General features: G+C 30.3%; 1 protein-coding gene across 2 annotated transcripts; it reads right to left on the reverse strand.

Moving 5' to 3' along the window:
• Positions 1–6,137: 6,137 nt before the first annotated feature.
• LOC106752862 (WAT1-related protein At1g25270) lies at positions 6,138–9,688 on the reverse strand. Of its 2 annotated transcripts, none has more exons than XM_014634633.2 (7): positions 9,400–9,688; positions 9,229–9,291; positions 8,927–9,043; positions 7,396–7,648; positions 7,161–7,319; positions 6,902–7,053; positions 6,138–6,447 (listed from the first exon to the last, which is right to left on the reverse strand). In XM_014634633.2, the coding sequence occupies exons 1-7, from the start codon at positions 9,582–9,584 to the stop codon at positions 6,243–6,245; spliced, it is 1,134 nt and encodes a 377-aa protein (XP_014490119.1). In that variant the 5' UTR covers positions 9,585–9,688; the 3' UTR covers positions 6,138–6,242. The 2 variants fall into 2 exon arrangements, with proteins under 2 accessions (XP_014490119.1, XP_022633006.1); XM_022777285.1 differs by having other exon boundaries at positions 9,543–9,687.
• Between the last annotated feature and the right edge of the window lie 10,563 nt (positions 9,689–20,251).

Below are 20,251 nucleotides of genomic sequence, written 5' to 3' on the forward strand. Positions count from 1 at the left end.
ATTGCATTAGTATTCTGTGTTTTATATTTATATAAGTAGTGTATTTTATTTTACATCAGTTTTCTAGAAATCAAATTTTAATTTATATTTTAATTTTATTTTTTATAATTTTAGGTTAAAATTCGATTTTAAAGAAACTTAATTCTGACTTATATTTTAATATTTTTTTTATAATCTTAAGTTAGAATTTTATATTTTAATATTTTTTTATAGAGATTTTTATTTTTTAAATATTTATAGAAAAAGTATATTAGAATTGGGTTTCTAGCAAATCAAGTTTTGACTTATATTTTGAATCTTTTATTAGGTATTAAAAAAAAAACAATAATTATGCACATCACTTTAATTGGAGCAAACCACTTTATCAATGGACATATTTTTAAGAAATCAATGGCCTAACCTCATTCTTAGTGCAAGGAACACACTTTTTAACATTGAACTGACTCACCTATATCAAAAAATGGAAAATTTTTACAAAAACAGAGCAAAAACCATCTTGGGGAGTGTTGTTGTTCCAGTTGGGGAGTATAGTTGAAGTTTTTGTACAAATGACCATTTTTCCTCTAGTAATTCATTACAAGGTTCATGTAATTGATTATTAGGGACCAGATGGTCATTTGTACAGAAAGTTCAATTATACTCTCCAATTGGGACAACAATACTCTCCATGATGGTTATTGGTCTGTTTTTGTAAAAATTTTCCATTTTTTGATAGAAGACACAATAATTAACTTTAATTGAGGACGAAGTGATTGATATCAGTGAATGAAACATTTTCTTTAATTTTAATATAACTGTCTTACATAACAAAGTATGAAATACGGTTGGCATTATGACTACATTGAACATTAGTAATTAAATAAATAATTCTCCATAATGGGATATGGACCCTCTAATGCCAGGATTGTGAGGACAATGATTTCTTGTGTGGCTTGGGGTTTGAAAGTATAAGCAATTTCATGGGTGTGCTCGTTCCCTGATGTTCATTCCAACCCTGATTCTAGATGATTTTGGTTGACCCTTTGCATTTCTTTTATGGCTGGATGAGGCCAAATTTTTTTACCTTGGTATGGTGGTCAATATTCTTCATGTCGTAGCTCCCCAATCATATTATTATACACTTTCATGACGACATCCAACCTATAGTAGGGACTGATGTAAATGGTAAAGTCGTGATGATCATGTTTGCGAGCTATTAAGAAATGTGAACATGGTAAATGAATCTTTTGAATCTTTCCACAATCACATCATCGTTCATCCAATCTGACAACAAATTTTCCTGCAGGTCATATTTCTCTTGGGTTTACCATCTCTTCGACTCTGAATTTTGTTATATTTCTATCAAATTCAACAACCATGTGGGTGTTAGATTTCGAATCAACAACCTGTAGGACTTTCGTGGCATTTTCAGAATAGACATGACCAATACTTATCATTATAGTTATCTGTTTCCCTCTTTCTGTGTAAAAGGAGTTGCATCTTGTGAATGTGGTCCATACTATGGAGGAGAGTGGTAAATTTTTTGTCTTCTTCAGGACTGAGTTAATTGCTTCGGCTAGATTTGTTGTTAGGTGACTGTTGAGACTTTAGCAAGTGTACCAAGTCGTGCAAGTAGTAAAACCGGTAAGACCGGATATCGTTTCCCAAGAGACTTCGTTATTACTTTACTATCGTATAATTACTAACTAATTTAAGCTAAAGAATGATTCCATTTTAGTTTGAGATTGTGCAATTAAAGTAAAAGTTATGCATAAGTAAAAGTTTGAACTACTTGGGGCCGAAACACGTGAAAATGAGATGATTGATAAATATGTGGAATGAATATGTTGAAGAATGATTTCGACTAATTCCATCCTATGCAAATGCACTACACCACTCTTCTTCAATTACTTGTTCTTGTCAACTAGCTAAATCACTAAAACCCAATCCCTTGGTGAGATAGCCTAGGTTCATTTGTTATATCCCAATCCCTTGGTAATCCAACAAACTCACCCGCATTAAGAAAAGAAGTTTATGACAACTAACGGTCCTAGCTCTATCCCTAGACACTATTTCCCTTAGGTGTTTGGTCTAGTTCAAGGTTCACCCAATGTTTCCCAACCTTAAGTAAACCCCAATATCAAGCTATGGTTGATCAAGTCATAACTAGCATTAAGTGAAAGACGAAAACACCAACAAGCAATGAATGAAGCATTTTTCATTTAAAAACAAGTGCATTTACAAGAAGTTCTTAGTTTACATCACTCTCCAACAAAATGAACTTAGCTCTCCATTAATGGAGAGCTTGAGCTTACAATGGAATGAAAATGGTGAAGAAGAGANTCAAGGAGAAGGANAGGAGAGCTCCCACTGTCCAGAACTAGCTCCAAGAGGTGCAAGAACGCTTTCCCAGGTCTCAGCCGCCAAGAAGTTCCAAACCCTCGAAAACTGTGTGCCTTTTATAGGGTAGGGTGCCACATCAGACAACTCGCGCCCAGGGCCATTAAAGTGGCGCCCAGCGTGAAATACTCCTGGAAATAGTGAGATTTCACGCCCAGCGTGATATGTATGGCGCCCAGCGTGAAATACTCCTGGAAACAGTGAGTTTTCACGCCCAGCGTGAAATGGGTGGCGCCCAACGTGAAATACTCCTGTAAACAGTGAGTTTTCACGCCCAGCGTGAGATGGGTGGCACCCAGCGCCAGTTGTCCTGGTGAGCTTCTTGTGGACTTCATCTTTGTGGTTCTCCCTTGGTTCTCCACTCTTTATAACTTGAATGTGTTTCCAAAGTACTCAAAGTTCCTACAAAAATTGAGGAAAAGAGATGAAAACTAAAGTGTGTAACCTAAGCTAAGTTTATTCACAAAGTTAGATTAAGAAGAGGATCAAGCGTGTTTCAAGCTTCAGGAGTGTTGATTTGGCAAGAAAAATGCACCATAGATAATGGTAAAAATTACCGTTATCAACAACCCCAAACTTGAAACTTTGCTTGTCCTCAAGCAAAAAGGGAGAACAAGGCTTAGACAGACAGTTCAATTCCAATGAATCAACACTCAAGACAGTTAGGATCCAATCAAACTTGCTCTTCATGGTAAAATCAACTTTGAGAAGATGAATCTTTGAGAGAGAAAATTGTAACCATGGTGCTCACAGAACAATAATCACAAGAAATATGTCAGGATTTAAAAGGGGTCAACAAACATGGCAAAAGTGTTCTCAACACTAACATGAACCCTTTCCTCACCAAGGAAATTGTTTCTCTCAAGCACATTGGTGTATAAGGATGTGTGTTTCTCACTCTTAGCAACACAAGGTCACACAATTCAACTTTGTCTTTCATTTCTACCACAATGAATACATTCACCTGCAAGTTTGCATCACAAGGACTTTCAAGGCTTGTATTTTGGTTGGGCTAAGAAAGAACTTTGGTTTTTCTAGATTCAAAACACCTTTAGCTAAGAGAGCATTCAAATCAGCACAAGTCAACAAAATCCTCTTCTTAACTTCAAGAAATTAAAACCAATTCTCAATTCTTTTTCCAACTTTTCATCTATTGATTCTTTTTCTTACTCTTTTTCTTTTTCTTCTTTTTCTTCTTTTACTTTTTGCTTTTCTTGTCATTTTCTTTTTGTAACCTCAACCACCCCAAACTTAAACATTTTCCTCTACCAAAATGAATGCTCCACTTAACTCAAGGTAAGGAGGTCAAAGTTTGCAATATTGGTCAAAAGGCTCAAGAATATGATCAATGTTTCTTCCAGGTTCACAGGGTTACAGTAGTTCTCGGGTTCAAAACATCGACAAGATAGAAGAACAATATGGCCTTGATCACATGAAACAAGCAAGTAAATGATTCACATAGAGACAATCAGGCAAAATCAATTGAGATTCCAAAGTGATATTGTTCAACAAAAATTCTAGAAGGTGAATTTCCAACGTTAATGGATATCAGAATTCACATCTTTCAACGTCTAATTGCTTACTGGACAACTCAAAGGACATTTTTGTGCAGGTTGTCATGATTTATGCAATCATACAACTCCCAAAAAATGAAACTCCAACGTCAATGGACATCAAAATCTAACATTTCTAATGTCAATTAAGTGTATGATATTGGAATTTTAAAATTTTCAACGTCTAAATTGTAGAATTAATTATAACAATGTTATTAATTATTTTTAACGTTGATTTTTTTCAATGCTGACATTGAATGTTAGACGTAAAAGGTATATTTCACACTAGTGTAAACTCGAGTTTGTCAAAGTTAGAATACTAATATTATTCAAAACACAAATTGGAATATGACTCTTGGGAATTTGTTTGTTATCCAAACTCATACGTTTACCTAAACTAATGTAACACGTCTTTTATATATGTTCTAACTCCGTTGTTTCCATGTATATCACACAACTCCCATTGACATGCATATCCATACTTTATCTTCTTGTTGTTCCAATCTGATATCCTAAACTGTTGGAAAATGTTTCTTTGATATGTACATTTGTGATGTGCGGTGCAAATCCCTAACACTTGTAATACATATACCACACAACACGCAACCTTACAAATCAAGAACAAGTGGTTTTCAGACTCGTTTGTTATTTCCACGACGCAACGTCTGTTTAAGCACATTGGCGTAGAGAGAGACAAGGGCATTTACGGTAAACCACCTCAGCAAACAAATATTCACCTGTTTGACAGGTTTTGCTATGCTATTATTCGATATTATATAAAAAAAAAAAATTGACTGTATTAAAAAAATAATAAAAGCACAATCGTATAAAATAATATAGAAACAAAAGTTAATGACGGACTTAATATAGATATCAAATAATTAATTAAGCTTTATCTTTTCATCAAACCAACTTCTCCTTTGTCTTTCTCTAGTTGTTTTCCTAGTGTCCTCCAGCACCATTAATCACACTCATTCTCTCTCTTTAAGCTTCTCTATGACTATATACATTTGTTTTTCTCTTCACCTTAACTTCCATTTTCCTAGTAATACTCTGTTAAACAACTTTAAGTCTTTGATTCCAAATACATTCATTTTATTAAAGTGTTTGTGTTTGTGTTTTATGTGTTTGGTCAAGACACGATCAAAGAAATAAATATAGATGAAAAATATGAGAATGGGTGATAGGGATGAATATAGATTAAAAAGAAGTTGCATATAGATAAAGTCTATATGAGTGTGAACGAAGAAAATAAATTTAAGAAGTTTTAAACAAAAAGGTGAAAGAGAAAAATTGTAGTTTTATTTCTTAAATCAATCTCACATAAAGTATAATATTTTTGTTATCTTTAAATATAGATGTTTAGATTAAGAATAATTCACCATTTTTATTACTTGTGTAAAAGACACACAAATATATAATATATAAAGTTGATGTTAATTTTAAAAAATAAAACATATTAAAAATATATTATACTAATATTGATTTAATTAATATTAACTTAAATAAATATAAATATTAAAAATAAATAAAATATCAATGACTAAAATAATACTGATTTTATTTATTTTTAATATTTATTTTAATTGAAATGAAGTTTGTCGACACTAATCTACACACTAACATATATATATTGTACCTAATTAAAATTATTAGTTAGTGCAACCTTTGAAGTTGGTTAAACTAACTCTATTTACACTATACGAATTCTATCTGCTTTGCCTTACCCGACCCACCTACAAGATATCCAAAATAAAATTAATTACGTAATTGCAATTGAAACTTATTTAAACCTACTTTATTACAACTTTTATTGCATGCATACAATAATACACTGGTTTGACTGCATTAATTTGTTTTTATCTTTCTGTTGTATATTTTAGGTGATACAGATATTCTATTACTAGTTTTTTCCTTCTCTGTTTTTAATGTTGTTCTTGACCTTGATATAAACTTACATAGTTTCGAAAAAGATATATACATATACATAGGTGTAATATATATTAAAAAGTGGATCATCTGGGAAAATTTGAAAAATTTATTGAGACGGATACAAACTACAAAATTAATTAGTGAGTTAATCGAAACTCTACTATGAAAGTGGTTTTAAAAATTAAATTTGTGGAAAACTTTATGGCAATTGACAACTTTATGTTTTTGTGATAATTAATATTGAAAGTGAACAATCGCTTAGAAATACACACATATATTATTGTCAGTATACATCACGAGTAAAGGAAGAACTTTGAAGTTGGAACTCTATCTGGTAATTTTCAATCTCATGTGATCGTGTCCATTTTCCATGAATAATCAAGAAACATTGGCAACTGTGTTATTGGGTTTGGTACTGGTAATGTCGTCACTTTTTGTTGTGGTGGACATGACAACTACTTCGGTTGCTTCATGTTTCTGGGTGATTTCTGACGACACTGTCTTATTCACCTTTCTCACTTCTTTGCTTTTACCCCATAGAAACATGTACAAGCCACACACGATTAGCAAGCCTCCAATCACACTAACATTATGCACAAAAAAGTTCATGTCATTAGTCTATATATTTACGCCTAAAAAAATATAAGGATAACGATACTTAGACAACATTTTTTCGACAATATTTAAACATCGTTTATGTGTCATTATGTGATTGGTCTAAAATTACTTCATAATTAATAATAATAATCATAAACACCACCATGGACCAATCATAGAATGACACGTAGACGAGATGTTCAAATGTTGTCTAAGTATCATTATCAAAAATATAAACCTTTTAAACAAAGCTTTTTAATGCAACCATGGATAAACTATGAAAGAAACAAAGGATATTGTGAATCAGTCAAAAGAATGAAGGGATAAACAACAGCTTTTCATAATTTTGAGACTATTATGTATATTGTAAGAGTTCAACACATTATTTTCTTTGTGGTATATATATAAGAAATTTAATTGAACAAGAGCTTGACTTGTACCTTCCTACATATAAGTTTTCACCTAACATCAAGCAATCAGCCACAGCCACAAGCACGAGCATCAGAGGGTTGAAAACAGATACAAACATCGGACCTCTCATTTTTACACACCATGCAATGGCGATTACCACTAATCCAGAGCCCACGATTCCCTACAAGACATTTTCATTCAAACATAGTAATCATTGTTCTTATCTAGTTCCTTGTCCAAAAATCTAGTGCCATATATATGTTATGCAATTATAGCATAAGATGTTACCGTATAAACCACAGTTAGAATCCTAATACTGGAACACAACTTCCACTGGTTCCAGTCCTTTTCAACATAAAGGGCAAAGACTGTGGCTTGTATTGCAGCCATTAAGGACATTAACGCAGTACTTGAGTGATGACTGGGGTATTCTTTGTTTATCTTAGACTGTTCCAACAAAATATGAAATTAAACTCCACAATTCTCAAATGTATATGGAAAAAAAGGAAGAGTATATATGTACCTGAATGATGAGCCATAATGCAAAACTGAAGCAGCTTCCAAAACCACACAAAGCACCCAGAAATCTATGGCTAGAGTCAGTATTATGCAGAGTTAAAACATGGTTATTTTTATGCAGAAGATCAGTGTGGAAACTCTTAACATCAATTTCTTGCCCTTTGAAAAATGTCAGAAACATTGATCCTCCAATTCCTATTATCGTTCCCACCACCTTGGCCTTCCCTGCTGTGCTTCTCATATTCAACTTTTCCATGCTACCAAAATTAAAAAAATAATCCAACAAAGCAAGTTCAACAATGTTAAATCTATACTAGATATTAAGTTACTTAGTTTCTCTTTATAATTTTCTATACTTTAAATTTATTTCTTTCAAAAAAAAAACTTAATTGCAAAATTCAGTCCCACACATGCATCAGACATAATGTAATAAACATACACCTTTTAACGGTGTATAAACCTTTCCAAACACTTAAAAGAAAATTAATTGGTGAATTAAAATTTTAATTATTGACGAATTATTTGATTAATAATGAATTCATTAATAAAATCTATTTGTAAATTAAAATTTTTATTATTAACAGAAAATAATAACTATGTTTTTAAAATCTATTTGTAATTTATAATTTTTATTATAAACAAATATTTTTGTTAGTAAATTTCATTAATAAAATAGACATTAAAGTTTTTTTTATATGGTGTTAGTAATCATTTTTCTTAAAAAAAAATAACTATTAAAATTTATAGACATCAATGGACCTTTTATTGTCGGTAAATTTTTTGTAATTTTGAGCTATACTAACGGATTTTGATTATTATCCAATAGTATTTAATTTTATCCAATAGTTATGAACTAAAACTGAAAAGGATATCAATAAGAATGAAATAAGTAGTTTAGGCTAACTCTAATTAATTGACGATTTTTAGATTTTTATATTCAGTTCATGGTGTGTATGACACAAGGTTCCATATATATTGTTATATATATATATATATATATATATATATATATATATATATATATATATATATATATATATATATATATATATATTATAAATTAAATTTTAATTACTACCAGGTCGTGTGTTTGAAGTTGACACTCGATGAGTGTATATACAAGTTATGTGCGTCCTCCACTGGAACGAAAAAATAAAGGTTTATAATTCGAAAAATATCTCTTAACAATTTTGTTTATAATATTTTAACTACGTTGATAGTTTGTAATTGGTCTATTTAAATACTTTTTAAAAAATAATTTCAAACAAACTAATAGAATAATAATACGTATTTCATTATCAAAAAATTATTAAAAGTCACCTAAAAACACTTGTGGAGTTAGTGATCCAGATTTAAGTCACCAAACTCATCATGCATTCTGATTGCAATTTTTGCAATGATGGCCATAGAATCTATATATGCTATCCACTGTCTCTCTCCCTTAATACATGGTCTATAAATTCTTCTATTACTGATAACACATTTAAATAAATATAGAAAAAAAAATATAATGGTTATAACTGGTGATTACGTACCCGCACGAGATTGCCAAAATAAAAGTGACTGCAGGAACAAGATTATAAATTGCTGTAGCGAATGTTGCAGACACCAAATCCAATGCCTCCAGGAATAGATTATGCAATAAACTTGCACTGTGCATATATTGTTTCACAATCACAAACACATATATAAATATATCGATATTCTCTTTATATTACTATGCAATTTAGCAATATACATGCATGTCTCAAAAAATGTAAAGCAAAGGGATGTGAACACAGAAAGTTTAAATGAGCCATATACATACATACATATATGTATATATATAAATACATACCCAAATAAGCCACTAAAAAATGACATGAAAAGCACCCTCCATGTCAACTTTGGTCTGCTCTTTCTGTTTTAAAAATGTGAGAAAAGAAAGTAAGAAAATGGAATGATGTTGTTCTTGTAATTGAAGTGTTGTAAGTACTTCAGAAAAGAAGTACGAGGGTTGAGAAGGAACCTTTCGAAAATAAGAGCAAGAGAAAAAGTGAAAACTACTGCAAAAATAAGACGGTAGGCAGTGACTATCCTAATGCTCATTCCATCATTTATGGCGAGCTTATACAGCACATTAACAGAAGAATATGCAATTTGAACCAATACCATCAGCAGCACAGGCTTTAAGTCTTGCACTAGGTTCTTCATCTTTACACAACCTGAAATCAGCTTTCTTTCAGATTGAAGAAGAAAATAGAGAAAAATATGGAGACATGAGTGTTCTAATCTTCCCCAAGTAGTGCATTTATATATGTCTATATAGACAATCAACAACACTTGTATTTATCGAATAGTGAATAGTCAAACTACTTCATGTATAATTGTTCATGATACAATTAAAATTGGAAAGTAAGAGAAACTAAATATATACCAGACAAGCAGAAACTAGGGAAAAAAATGGCACTTTCTTAAAAGCGAAGGAACATGCATCTTTGTAAATGAAAGTAACACTTGGCAATGTAAAAATGTGAAAATGAGAAAAAATAACTGAAACATAATTTAATATGGAACCATATATCTTTTATATAATTTACAGAGGTTTCTAATATATTTTTATTCTTTCTGATTTAGTATATTATTTTTTAAAAAATAAAATTAATATTTTAAATAGATTAAAATAAGAAATCTTATTTATATTTGAGAGATTGAAAGTATATTAAAGTCTATATCAACTTTCACTTTAAATAGACTAACGAAAAAGTTATATTAGTGATTTGAAAATATGTCTCTAATGGAATATTCTCTTATTAAAGTAATACTGTAATATTTAATATAAATATTAGGACTTTACATTTGTAAAATAATTTTTATAAAAATATTTTATATGAAAACAAATATGAGAAAAATAAAGGCCTAACCCTTGCTTTGAAGACTTGACCTAAACCTAAGGCGGCGTTAATTTTAGCCGTTAATCGTGCTCTACGCCTTTTCTCTTTGATCAGGATGGATCATGGATTTTAGAAAAAAAGATAAAAAGAAAAAAGATAAAGAGGAAAAGAAATTATTGCCAAAAATCAGTAGGAACACAACTTTGTAGTATCTTTTGTATTAGGTAGTTAACAATAAAGACACTGAATTTTTCTTTTCCTCTAAATTCTTAGCTCAACTACTTGTTTAAAATTCAAGATTATTGACAAAATTATATGACTATATATTAGTTTCTTCTTAAATTCTTTTAGAAAAAAAAAATCAATTAAAATTAGTTTATGTATAATCTAATTTATAAAAGCTATCTCATATTAGCTTGTATAAAATTTAATTCACATGTGATAAGTAAATTGTAACTGAAAGATAAATTTATTTTTATTTTTGTTTGTGTTAAAAGTGTTTACAAAAATGTTTATGGAAATAAGCTCTATAAAATTATAAGAAAATAAGTGCTTGTTCTATCTACATATCAAGTTAATATATTTAATAAATTTTTACATGTTGTCTTTTTTTAATATATTTATAAGTTATTATGTAGTTTATTACAATATATATTTTAAAGGTAACGGATATAAATATTTAAAATATATAAAAAATTAATTATAAAAGTTACTACATATTTATATAATTTTATTTTTAAGTGTATCTTATATCAAATTAATTTATATAAATGTGCTATAAGAAACCATAATGTATAAATTACATATGTTAAAAATCCATTTTTTAAGTATTAGAAAGAAAAAGTCGAGGTAATTAGACAATTGGTTTCATTCTTAAATAATAGCTTGAAAAGGGATTTCATTATCTACAAAAAGAAATTATTTAAACGTGAAGGGGTTAGCAATGAAAATGACAATAGGTATATATTTGATTTGGTCCTAATGTTTGAAATCTCACGTTTAGGTTAATTTATAACCTATAAGCAGAAGTGTAAACTTCATTTTAAAAAGTCGGTTTTATGAGATTGAATTAGATTCAAATTCACTTTTTAATATCTAAATTAATTTTCAAAATAGATGTAAAATCATATATTGAAAATTAGTATAATCAAAACTAGAAAGAGAAATGTGAAATTCTGTCGACATGTGAATAGTATATATGAGTTGCTGTGAAGCATCTGAGTGATAATATTAGTGAACAGATTCAGTGAATAAAATAGCAAAAAGAAAAATAATAAAAATAAAGAAATTACATGAGAAATGTTATAGAAACTAAAATGAAGAAACCACTGCCACAAGTTTTTTACTTCAATCATATGTCTCAGCCATTTTAGAAGACTGAGTATGTGGCTGAGAGTGAACGGATCGAAACGGGTGTTTGCTGATGCAAGCAATGTGAAGCACTTTCACCCAAAGACAAAACATTTGTACGGTAAAGTTTGTACTACAAATAAAATCAATAAATAAGATAAGGTTATAATATATAATTACAAGTAAATTTCATTACTTTCGTAAAATTATATTAAATTCAAAGTTGATTTTTTAATTTATTATTATTAAAGTTATGAATTTGAATTTATCTTAATATTTTGTTAGAGTTATTATCTTATCTATGAGATTAAATTAAACTTAAAATATAATTTTGAGTTTGCTTTAATGTCATATGTGTTGTAAGATTTGTGTGTCTATGTGTATTGCAAAAAAAGACGTTCTTTTTAACATTGCTCTCTCATTGATCAATTCTTCTCTCGTAATTAAGATGGGTCACGAGTTAGTGAAATCCTAAGTAGTTTCTTTCATAATTTAAGGCCTTTATAGGGTTTATAAACCCTCATTTACTTTTCCAAATAAACACTTCTCTCATTCTCCTTTATTTTCTTATTTTCTTCCTTTCCTTTTTTTTTTATAAGATCTTAGATTTATTATTTTACTCTTTTTCAGAGTTTCTTGTTAGCTTTGATATCTTTAGAAATTTTTGGCAAGTTCTAGTTATATTCTTGAGACCTTACACAATACAGTAGAAATAAGTCCTTAAGGACAATGGATCTACACGCCTTAGAAAATTTTGTCAGCATTTTTTACAACAATCTTAAGGACTTATGACTGACAATAACAACCCAAATCTGGAGAATTAGAACATTGTTTCCAGTACTCAAACAGCCTTCGTAAAACCTTTCTTGGATATGTCAAAAATTGAAGTCTTCTCTGGTCAGAATTTCCAGTGTTGTCAAGAACATGTGTCTCCATGTATGAAGTCGTTTTTTCTCTTTCATCTTCAAAACCCAACTCTAGTCTCCCTTCAATCTCAAAAGAAGTTGAAGATTTGATTCATACAAGCAAGTTGTGTCAGCATACTTTACTTAGTACACTTTATAATGATATTTTATTGTTTCTATACGAAAGCAAAAGACATTTAAGATTTGTTAATTCTCAAATACACTTCTGAAGATGTCGTCAAATAAAGGTTCACCATTGGAAACTACTACCTATGAGAAATGATTGATGATAAGAAGATAAAAATATAAGGTCTCAAATTAATGAGTACCATAAGGTGCTTGAAGATATCAAAGCGGAGAAGATTCTTCTACTAGATGAATTTGTTTCAACACTTATGATCGAGAAATTGCCACTATCCTAGATTGATTACAAACAACTACTAAAACACAGACACATGAAGATGTCACTTCCAAAACTCATCACACACATAATTATTGAAGATATATACCAACAAAAAAAAGTGTGCTACTGCAAGGGTCAAAACTTTGTCTGCAAAAACAAATATGATAAAAGACAAACCTACTCCAAAACTTATTTATTCCCCTTTTGTGCTTGTTTTTGAATTACACATAAATTATATGATACTTTTCTTTTATTTAAAATTGTTTTTAGAGTTTACATAATTTTAGAATGAAATTTATTTAAATTTAAAAGAAAACTTAATGCACAAAGAACTATTTAAAAGAAAGGCTAATGACGATTTTCTTTTTCAACCACTCGATTGTTGCTATCGCTGTCACATTTAATAATTATATGTTTTGTTAATGGAGTTCATGTTTTATTTTTTTTTAACGGAGTGATATGTACGTTAATTTACTTGTCATCTCATTTAATTATTTTTACATGTTATTTTATATTTTTTTTTTATAATTTTGAGTGTTAAAGAGATCAAATTGTTCACGAGCGATTTTTCTAGTGATTGACTGGTGGAAAAATGTTATAAAAGTTTCTGACCGTTATACAAACTTTTTCAGACATTATAGTTGTTGAGATTAATGATAAAAATAATATTTTAAAATTATAAAATTATAAACTTTAAAATTAAAAATTATGAAATTACAATATTATAGAATAACGTGTGATCAGACAAGATACCAACAATGTCACCTTAATAATAAAATTAAACATGAGTCTGAATTGAAAAATATAAAACCTTTTAGCATTCTAAATTTATCATGAACTTACAACTTTATAACCTAAAAATTTATATTAATTAATGAAATAGTGAAAGTGTTGTAGCCCAAAATATTTATATACAATAATTAACATTGATAATCAGAAAAACGTCACTAACTCCCTTACTCAGCAAAACTTTTCAAATTCAAATCAAACTCATTGTAATACTTAGTTGATCTCACCTCTTAAGAATGATAAAAATCGGATCAGCAACTGATATAATTATCTCCTTAAAATACACAGAACATCTTGGCTCATATCCATGCAAAATAATGACATTTTCACCCAATTTGTCCCTTATCGGAGTAACTTATATTATATGTTAATTAGAGCAAGTTATATGCACGTAAAAAATGTTTTCGAAATTGCTTAATAAGTTTTAGTTTTAAGAGACAAAGTCTTTTTAAAATGTTGTGACATTTTTAAAAGTTTTTACGCAATGAGTCTATATTAATATAAATTTTGGTTATAGTCTTTAGTTATATAAAAAACCGAAAATTATAGTTTTATATACAATTTCAGAAATGTTACTAGTGTTATTTTTTAAATTATTTGAACAATTATATGTTAGCAAAATGATGAAGATGAAGTTTTGATGATGCCCGAATCAAGTCAAGATTTATCAAGATTCATGAAGATCTTTTGAAGACTTATTTTTGTTATGAAAAGCTTTTGTAATAATTGTAGTTTAATTGTTTAGGACTTAGATTTGTAGTAGGTTTTGATTCTTGTACCTTTATATTTTGTATTTGTTGTTTAGAATCAAAACTTCCCCGTTTTAATCGATTAATCCTTGATATAATCGATTAAAATCGTTGCAGAAGCCAAAACCCAATCAGCTTTGGAATAATCGATTAAAGCAAGTTTTAATCGATTAATTAATCGATTAATCCTGAGAATAATCGATTAATACTAGTCGTTGGAGGTTTCTGATTTGAAAAACTAGCCGTTGTACTTATTTTAATCGATTAACACTATAATTAATCGATTAAATGCATTAAATGGCCAGTTTCGTAGAATGGAAGAGTTTTTGCTTGAGTCTATTTATAGGCTCTCTTTATCCATCAACAGAAACTCTTCCCTTGCGCTAAAACACTCAGAACTCTTTGAGAAGTGTGTGCTCTTGCTCAGCTAAGGAAACTCTTGTCTGTGGTGCTGGTACATTGCAACTACGGTGACGGAGGAATAGCTGGTTCATCCTTGGTGCGTCTGAGAAGGTGTTTGGAAGAGGATCATCCTTCGTGAAGTATTCGGAGGAGGTGTTTCATCCTTCGTGAAGTATTCGGAGGAGGTGATCATCCTTTGTGAAGATTCAAAGGAGGTGTAAGTTCATCTCCTGTGGTTTCAAGAGAGGTGGTATTTCTAAACTCTTACAAATTGTTTTTCTCTGTGATTAATATTTGTAATTGTTTTGTGATAGTGAAAAAGGTTTATTGTGTTTGAGATAAGCGACTGGACGTAGGATCCGTGTGATCCGAACCAGGATAAAATTATCTGTGCAAATTTCTCTCAACCTTACTCTTTTATTTATATCTATTATTTGCGTAGTAAGTTTAATTGAGTAGAAATTAAAAGGCACGCGTTTGTTTTAAAAACCCTCTTGGTTTGTTATTCCACGCTAACAATTCCGCAGTCGATTCTAACATTATAGGTTAGGGTTTTTTAAATAATCAATACTTATTCGTATGTTAGGATTAAAATTTCACAAATTTTATATTCCCACCAAAGCTTTTTTATTATGTTGTTGTACACTCTTTCACTACAAAACACGTTTTGCAACTTCTATTTGTATCACTCCTCCATTACAAAAATCACACACCTCCACTCTCTCCCTTCCTCATTATCAAACACGAACCACATTATCGCTTTCGCCACTCTTCCACTTGATGGATGAAAGGGCCAAAACAAATATAAGAACTTGGCAAAGAGTTATAATGCAGCGGAAATTCAATCCCCTTTCTTGCGAGAATCTGCGAGGAGCACCAAACAAATAGAACATAAATAGAATCCAAAGCACAAAGAGACACCAACAATTTTTAACGTGGAAAACCCCTCAATGCAAGGGTAAAAACCACGAGTCGTCCAGACCAAAGAAAAATCCACACTATGATCAATAATAGGGTACAAAAGAGTCTCCAATAATAATACCAAATGGTATTTTCAATAAGCCAAATTAACTAAGCACAAATGCTTACAAATGAGAACAAAGAAGATGAAAATCCTCCAAAACAGGGCTGCTGGTGCGGGACCGATTTCTCCCAAACTAGACCTCCGATTGACGATCCGAACGGTCAGAATGAAGAACCATATGTCTGGAACCTACTTTCCAAAAATCAGCTCGATCCAAGAGTTAATGACTTCACAGCGTCAAAAACACCAGTGCAGGTTTAGGGTTATGCGGGAATGACTTTCTCTCTTTCTTTTTCTCTCACTTGGCTTTTGCCTCTCTTCAAAATGACTCTCTTGTGTTTTACTAATCTGACCCATCTCATTTTGACCTAATAAGACATAATGGACCACACTATTTGGACCTATTCTCCACATAGAAAGAGAGCCCAATAACCCAACACCACTCCCCTCCCTTCCCTTCCTTTTCTTTTTGCCAAATGCCTAATAGTTGTTACCTTCGTCATCACTCCTCCACTCTCATTTTTTTTCCTTTCCTTTCCTTCTTCATCACTAACGTGAACTGTGTTGTTGTGTCGTCATTACAAGTTTTCCTTTCCTTCTCATTTTGAAAGTGACGAGAGGTTTGTTCTCTTGTTTTGCGGGTTTTTTTTTTTCTATTTCATAATCCTTTCTTAATGAAAGTATTTTTTTTTAGGGTTTAGATTCTTCACCAAAAACATATTTCCTCACTTGGTGCTCTGAACATTTGTAAGTCGTGTCTTTGACTCTAAGATTGTTATTAAGTTAGTTATAGTAAATTTGTATAACAAATTGATAGAGTAGTTTCTTTCATTGAGTTTTATTTTACTTTGTATATGTACATTGCACAACTAAATACACTGAAAATCATATTTTATTTGTGTATTGTATCTAGTATTGTCTATGATTCTTTCCTAGTATAAGAAATTGAAATAATAATTTCTTTTTAAAAAACTAGGATAAATTTCTATTCAAAAAAAAACTGAAACATAAAATAAATAATAGATTTTGGTTATTAACCAAATTCTAAAATCTTACCTTTTTTACCTTGTTGAAATATATTTCACTTAAAAAACTGAAATAAAATTTCTAAAATAATCGGTTTAAAAATCATTTCCTATTAAAAATCAAAATTAAGATTTGTATACCTATGTAAGTCTAATATTGAATTGTCTATCTACACTACCACCTTTAAGTGGAGAGCATGTATATAACTTAAGGTCATGTATGTTTGGCTTTATTTAATCTATTTTTCTCTTCTTCTTTTTGTCTCAATATGTATCTTTGAGATCATGTGAATTGATATTTCTCTCTCTTCTTCTTTCTATCGTGTTGAATACATTTTAGCATCTTTCATAATAGATTATAAATAATATTGTTTCTACTTGTCCAAATAACTCATACTAATTCTTCAACAGCCTCAGACGTTGGAAGTAGATTTTTACCATATTATTATATGCTTCCCAATATTATATTCTGTATTTTTTTTACTAAGAACCTAATATTGAGTTTCATATTGAATGAAAATAAAAAATTTGAGTAAGATATGAAAATATTTGTCTTAAAATTTTGGATCATGATAGAATTTTTATGTATTTAATCTTATTTTACTTATTCGTTCTCGTTCTTTTATATTCTTTTTATAAAATATTTTGACGTGCTCCGGCACGCCTTTACCTAAAAAAGGATACAATAAATATGGATTGTGTGTTTCTATGCCTACCTACGTAATAATATACGTGTCAAAGAACCAATAATATAAGATAAACACCTGAAATACAAAAGATAATTTAGAAGAGAACTAAAAATTTTAACAAGAAAAAAAAAACAAAATGGAATAGAAAAAATCAATAAATGATAATATGACACTTTTCAAAAAAATATCTGAATTAGGTGTTAAAAACTTTTGATTAATATTACCGGTTTTTAAGTTGAATACGTTAATCAATCATAGAAGGTGTTTATATATATAATTGTAAGGTTGAGAGACATACATTTATGTTGTCGTCTTCCTTATTCTTTGACTTCTAAACTTTTTATTTCAAATTTTTCCAATTCGAAACAAGTGGGAGGGTAACTGTAAAAAGTATTATGACGCTCAAGTCAATGACTTTACGTGATAATAGTGATAATATTCAATAGAGAGTAATTACTCAGAATTAGTTATTGGAATTCAATCAAACTTGCTTACCTCTGCGACTTAGCCTTCTAATAAGTTATTTTATGGACCCTAAATTAGCATATATTCAACAAAACGATCTTACCTTTAATTTCGGTCTGTTGCTCGTAAATAGCTTCCTTATTCTACAATCAGTTATTAATAACAAAATTCTGTTATTAATTTATTAAAGGTGTTGCTCCCTCCACCACCATCCCTTGCTCCCTCCACCTCCCCATTCCTATTTTACCCCTCCCTCCACATCCTATTCTTGTTTTACCTTTCCGTACAATTTTATTTTTAGGGTTAATATTTTTTAACTTCCACCCACTCCAATCCCCTACATGAATGTGACGGTCTAGGTTATGCTTAACCAACAAATATTTGTTATTGACAGTTATGTTGTTTCTTTTCCTCTTCGATCTCATCACCCAAACAACACAACCATTTTAATGGTAGACCCATGTTTCCATGTTTCATTTTCTTTTGTCTCTCTCTATTTTTTATGCTTCTTTTAATTGTTGTATCTTTTGAACTTTCTGATTGTTTATCTTATCCATACCAACGTACAGAGAGTTAAGCAATCTCACATAAAAAGAATGTTGATACATGAGGAAGAAATGTATGTCGCAATGTGTTAGAAAAAATATTGTGGAGGATAGTTAATTTTATAAAAAGATTGAAACATTTTATATAATCCTTTAAATATAAAAATTAAAATATTGAAATTTTAAAACTTTAATAGAGGAATTTGATCATTTAAATTTAGAAAATTTTAAATTATAATTAAATAGTAAGAATTTTGAACTTTTGAAATTTTTTTAATTAATTCATGTATACATTTTTCATTTTTTTTATTACGTTATCATTTTGAAATTGAGATACAAGTATTTTAACACATTTTACTAACAATAACGAATATTTCTCTCATGTTAACAATCAATTGTGCTTAATTTCAAGATTTATTTTACAATCATTTTTTTTTACCAACATTAATGATATATGTTTCCATGGATGTCATTTAGAATTTTTTTTTATCAATGTCAATAAAATTATTTTTTTATGATGTTAGTCATAAAATATTCATTATCGTTTGGAATCGTTGCACCGCTGAATGACCACCGCAAACCACGCACCGTCACACCACGAAAAGTCACACCACCGCACCACGAAACCAAACAGATATGGAGACATGAATATGGAGAAGAACCTAAAAAAAATATGAAGAATAGAAGTAAGAGTTGGGAGATGAGAAGAAACAAATCTGATGAGAGTTGGAGGAGGTGGGAATCTGGAAAGAGAGAAAGAGAGACTTGGGAAAGTAAGGGGGTGGGACTGCGTGAGTTAAAATGGATAAGTAAAGATAGATAGGAGTTTAGGGTTTTAGAATAAAGTAAATAAATAATGTAAAAAAGTAAAAAAAAAAACTACTTTTGTAATTAAAAAAATTTTGTAGAGGGTTGGGGAGGTGGAGGGAACAAGGGGTGGTGGTGGAGGGAACGACACTCATTTATTAATTGTTTATTTTCCCAAACCATTGGCCCAATAACAAGAACTTAAGTTGTGGCCCAACATTAATAACTTAAGCACTAGCCAAACATTTGATCTGTTTTGACTATTGACAAAAGTAGTAGACCGAACAGTTGTAGATGTTGACCATTCGGCCTATCCTCTATACCATACATATGCCCCCCAAGTCTGAGTTAACCATAGTTAATTATAGGACTTATGATAAGCCTAAGTGACGGACCCCATTTGAGACATGGTACCGTAACCGCTGAAAAATATTACGGAGGTTGTGTTCGATGCGCCTTAAGTCTTCATTCTTTTCTGTACCAAGAGGCAGACTCTAGGAGTTCACTTTGAATGTTCCCTAGGTCGAAGATACTCGGGTGAGAGTTCATGGAGAACGTTCCTCACTGAGCAGTTGCTCAAAGTTGGTCGAATGACTCGTATACAAAATCTTGTTATCTACATTGAAGAAAAATAAGAGTCGAATTTGAACGTTCATAAAATAATGTAGACAATTAGACTTACACATTTTATAAGGTCGGACGACCAAGCAAGCGAGACTACTCAATTGAAGATACTCGGATGAGAGTTCACAAAGAACGTTCGTCACCGCTCGGTTGATACTAGTTTAGGCCTAGGACTTCACAAAGAACGTTCCCTAGCGAAACAAAGTGACA

Source organism: Vigna radiata, unplaced genomic scaffold, assembly GCF_000741045.1.
Source record: "Vigna radiata var. radiata cultivar VC1973A unplaced genomic scaffold, Vradiata_ver6 scaffold_48, whole genome shotgun sequence".
In the NCBI taxonomy this organism is placed as follows: Eukaryota; Viridiplantae; Streptophyta; class Magnoliopsida; order Fabales; family Fabaceae; genus Vigna; species Vigna radiata.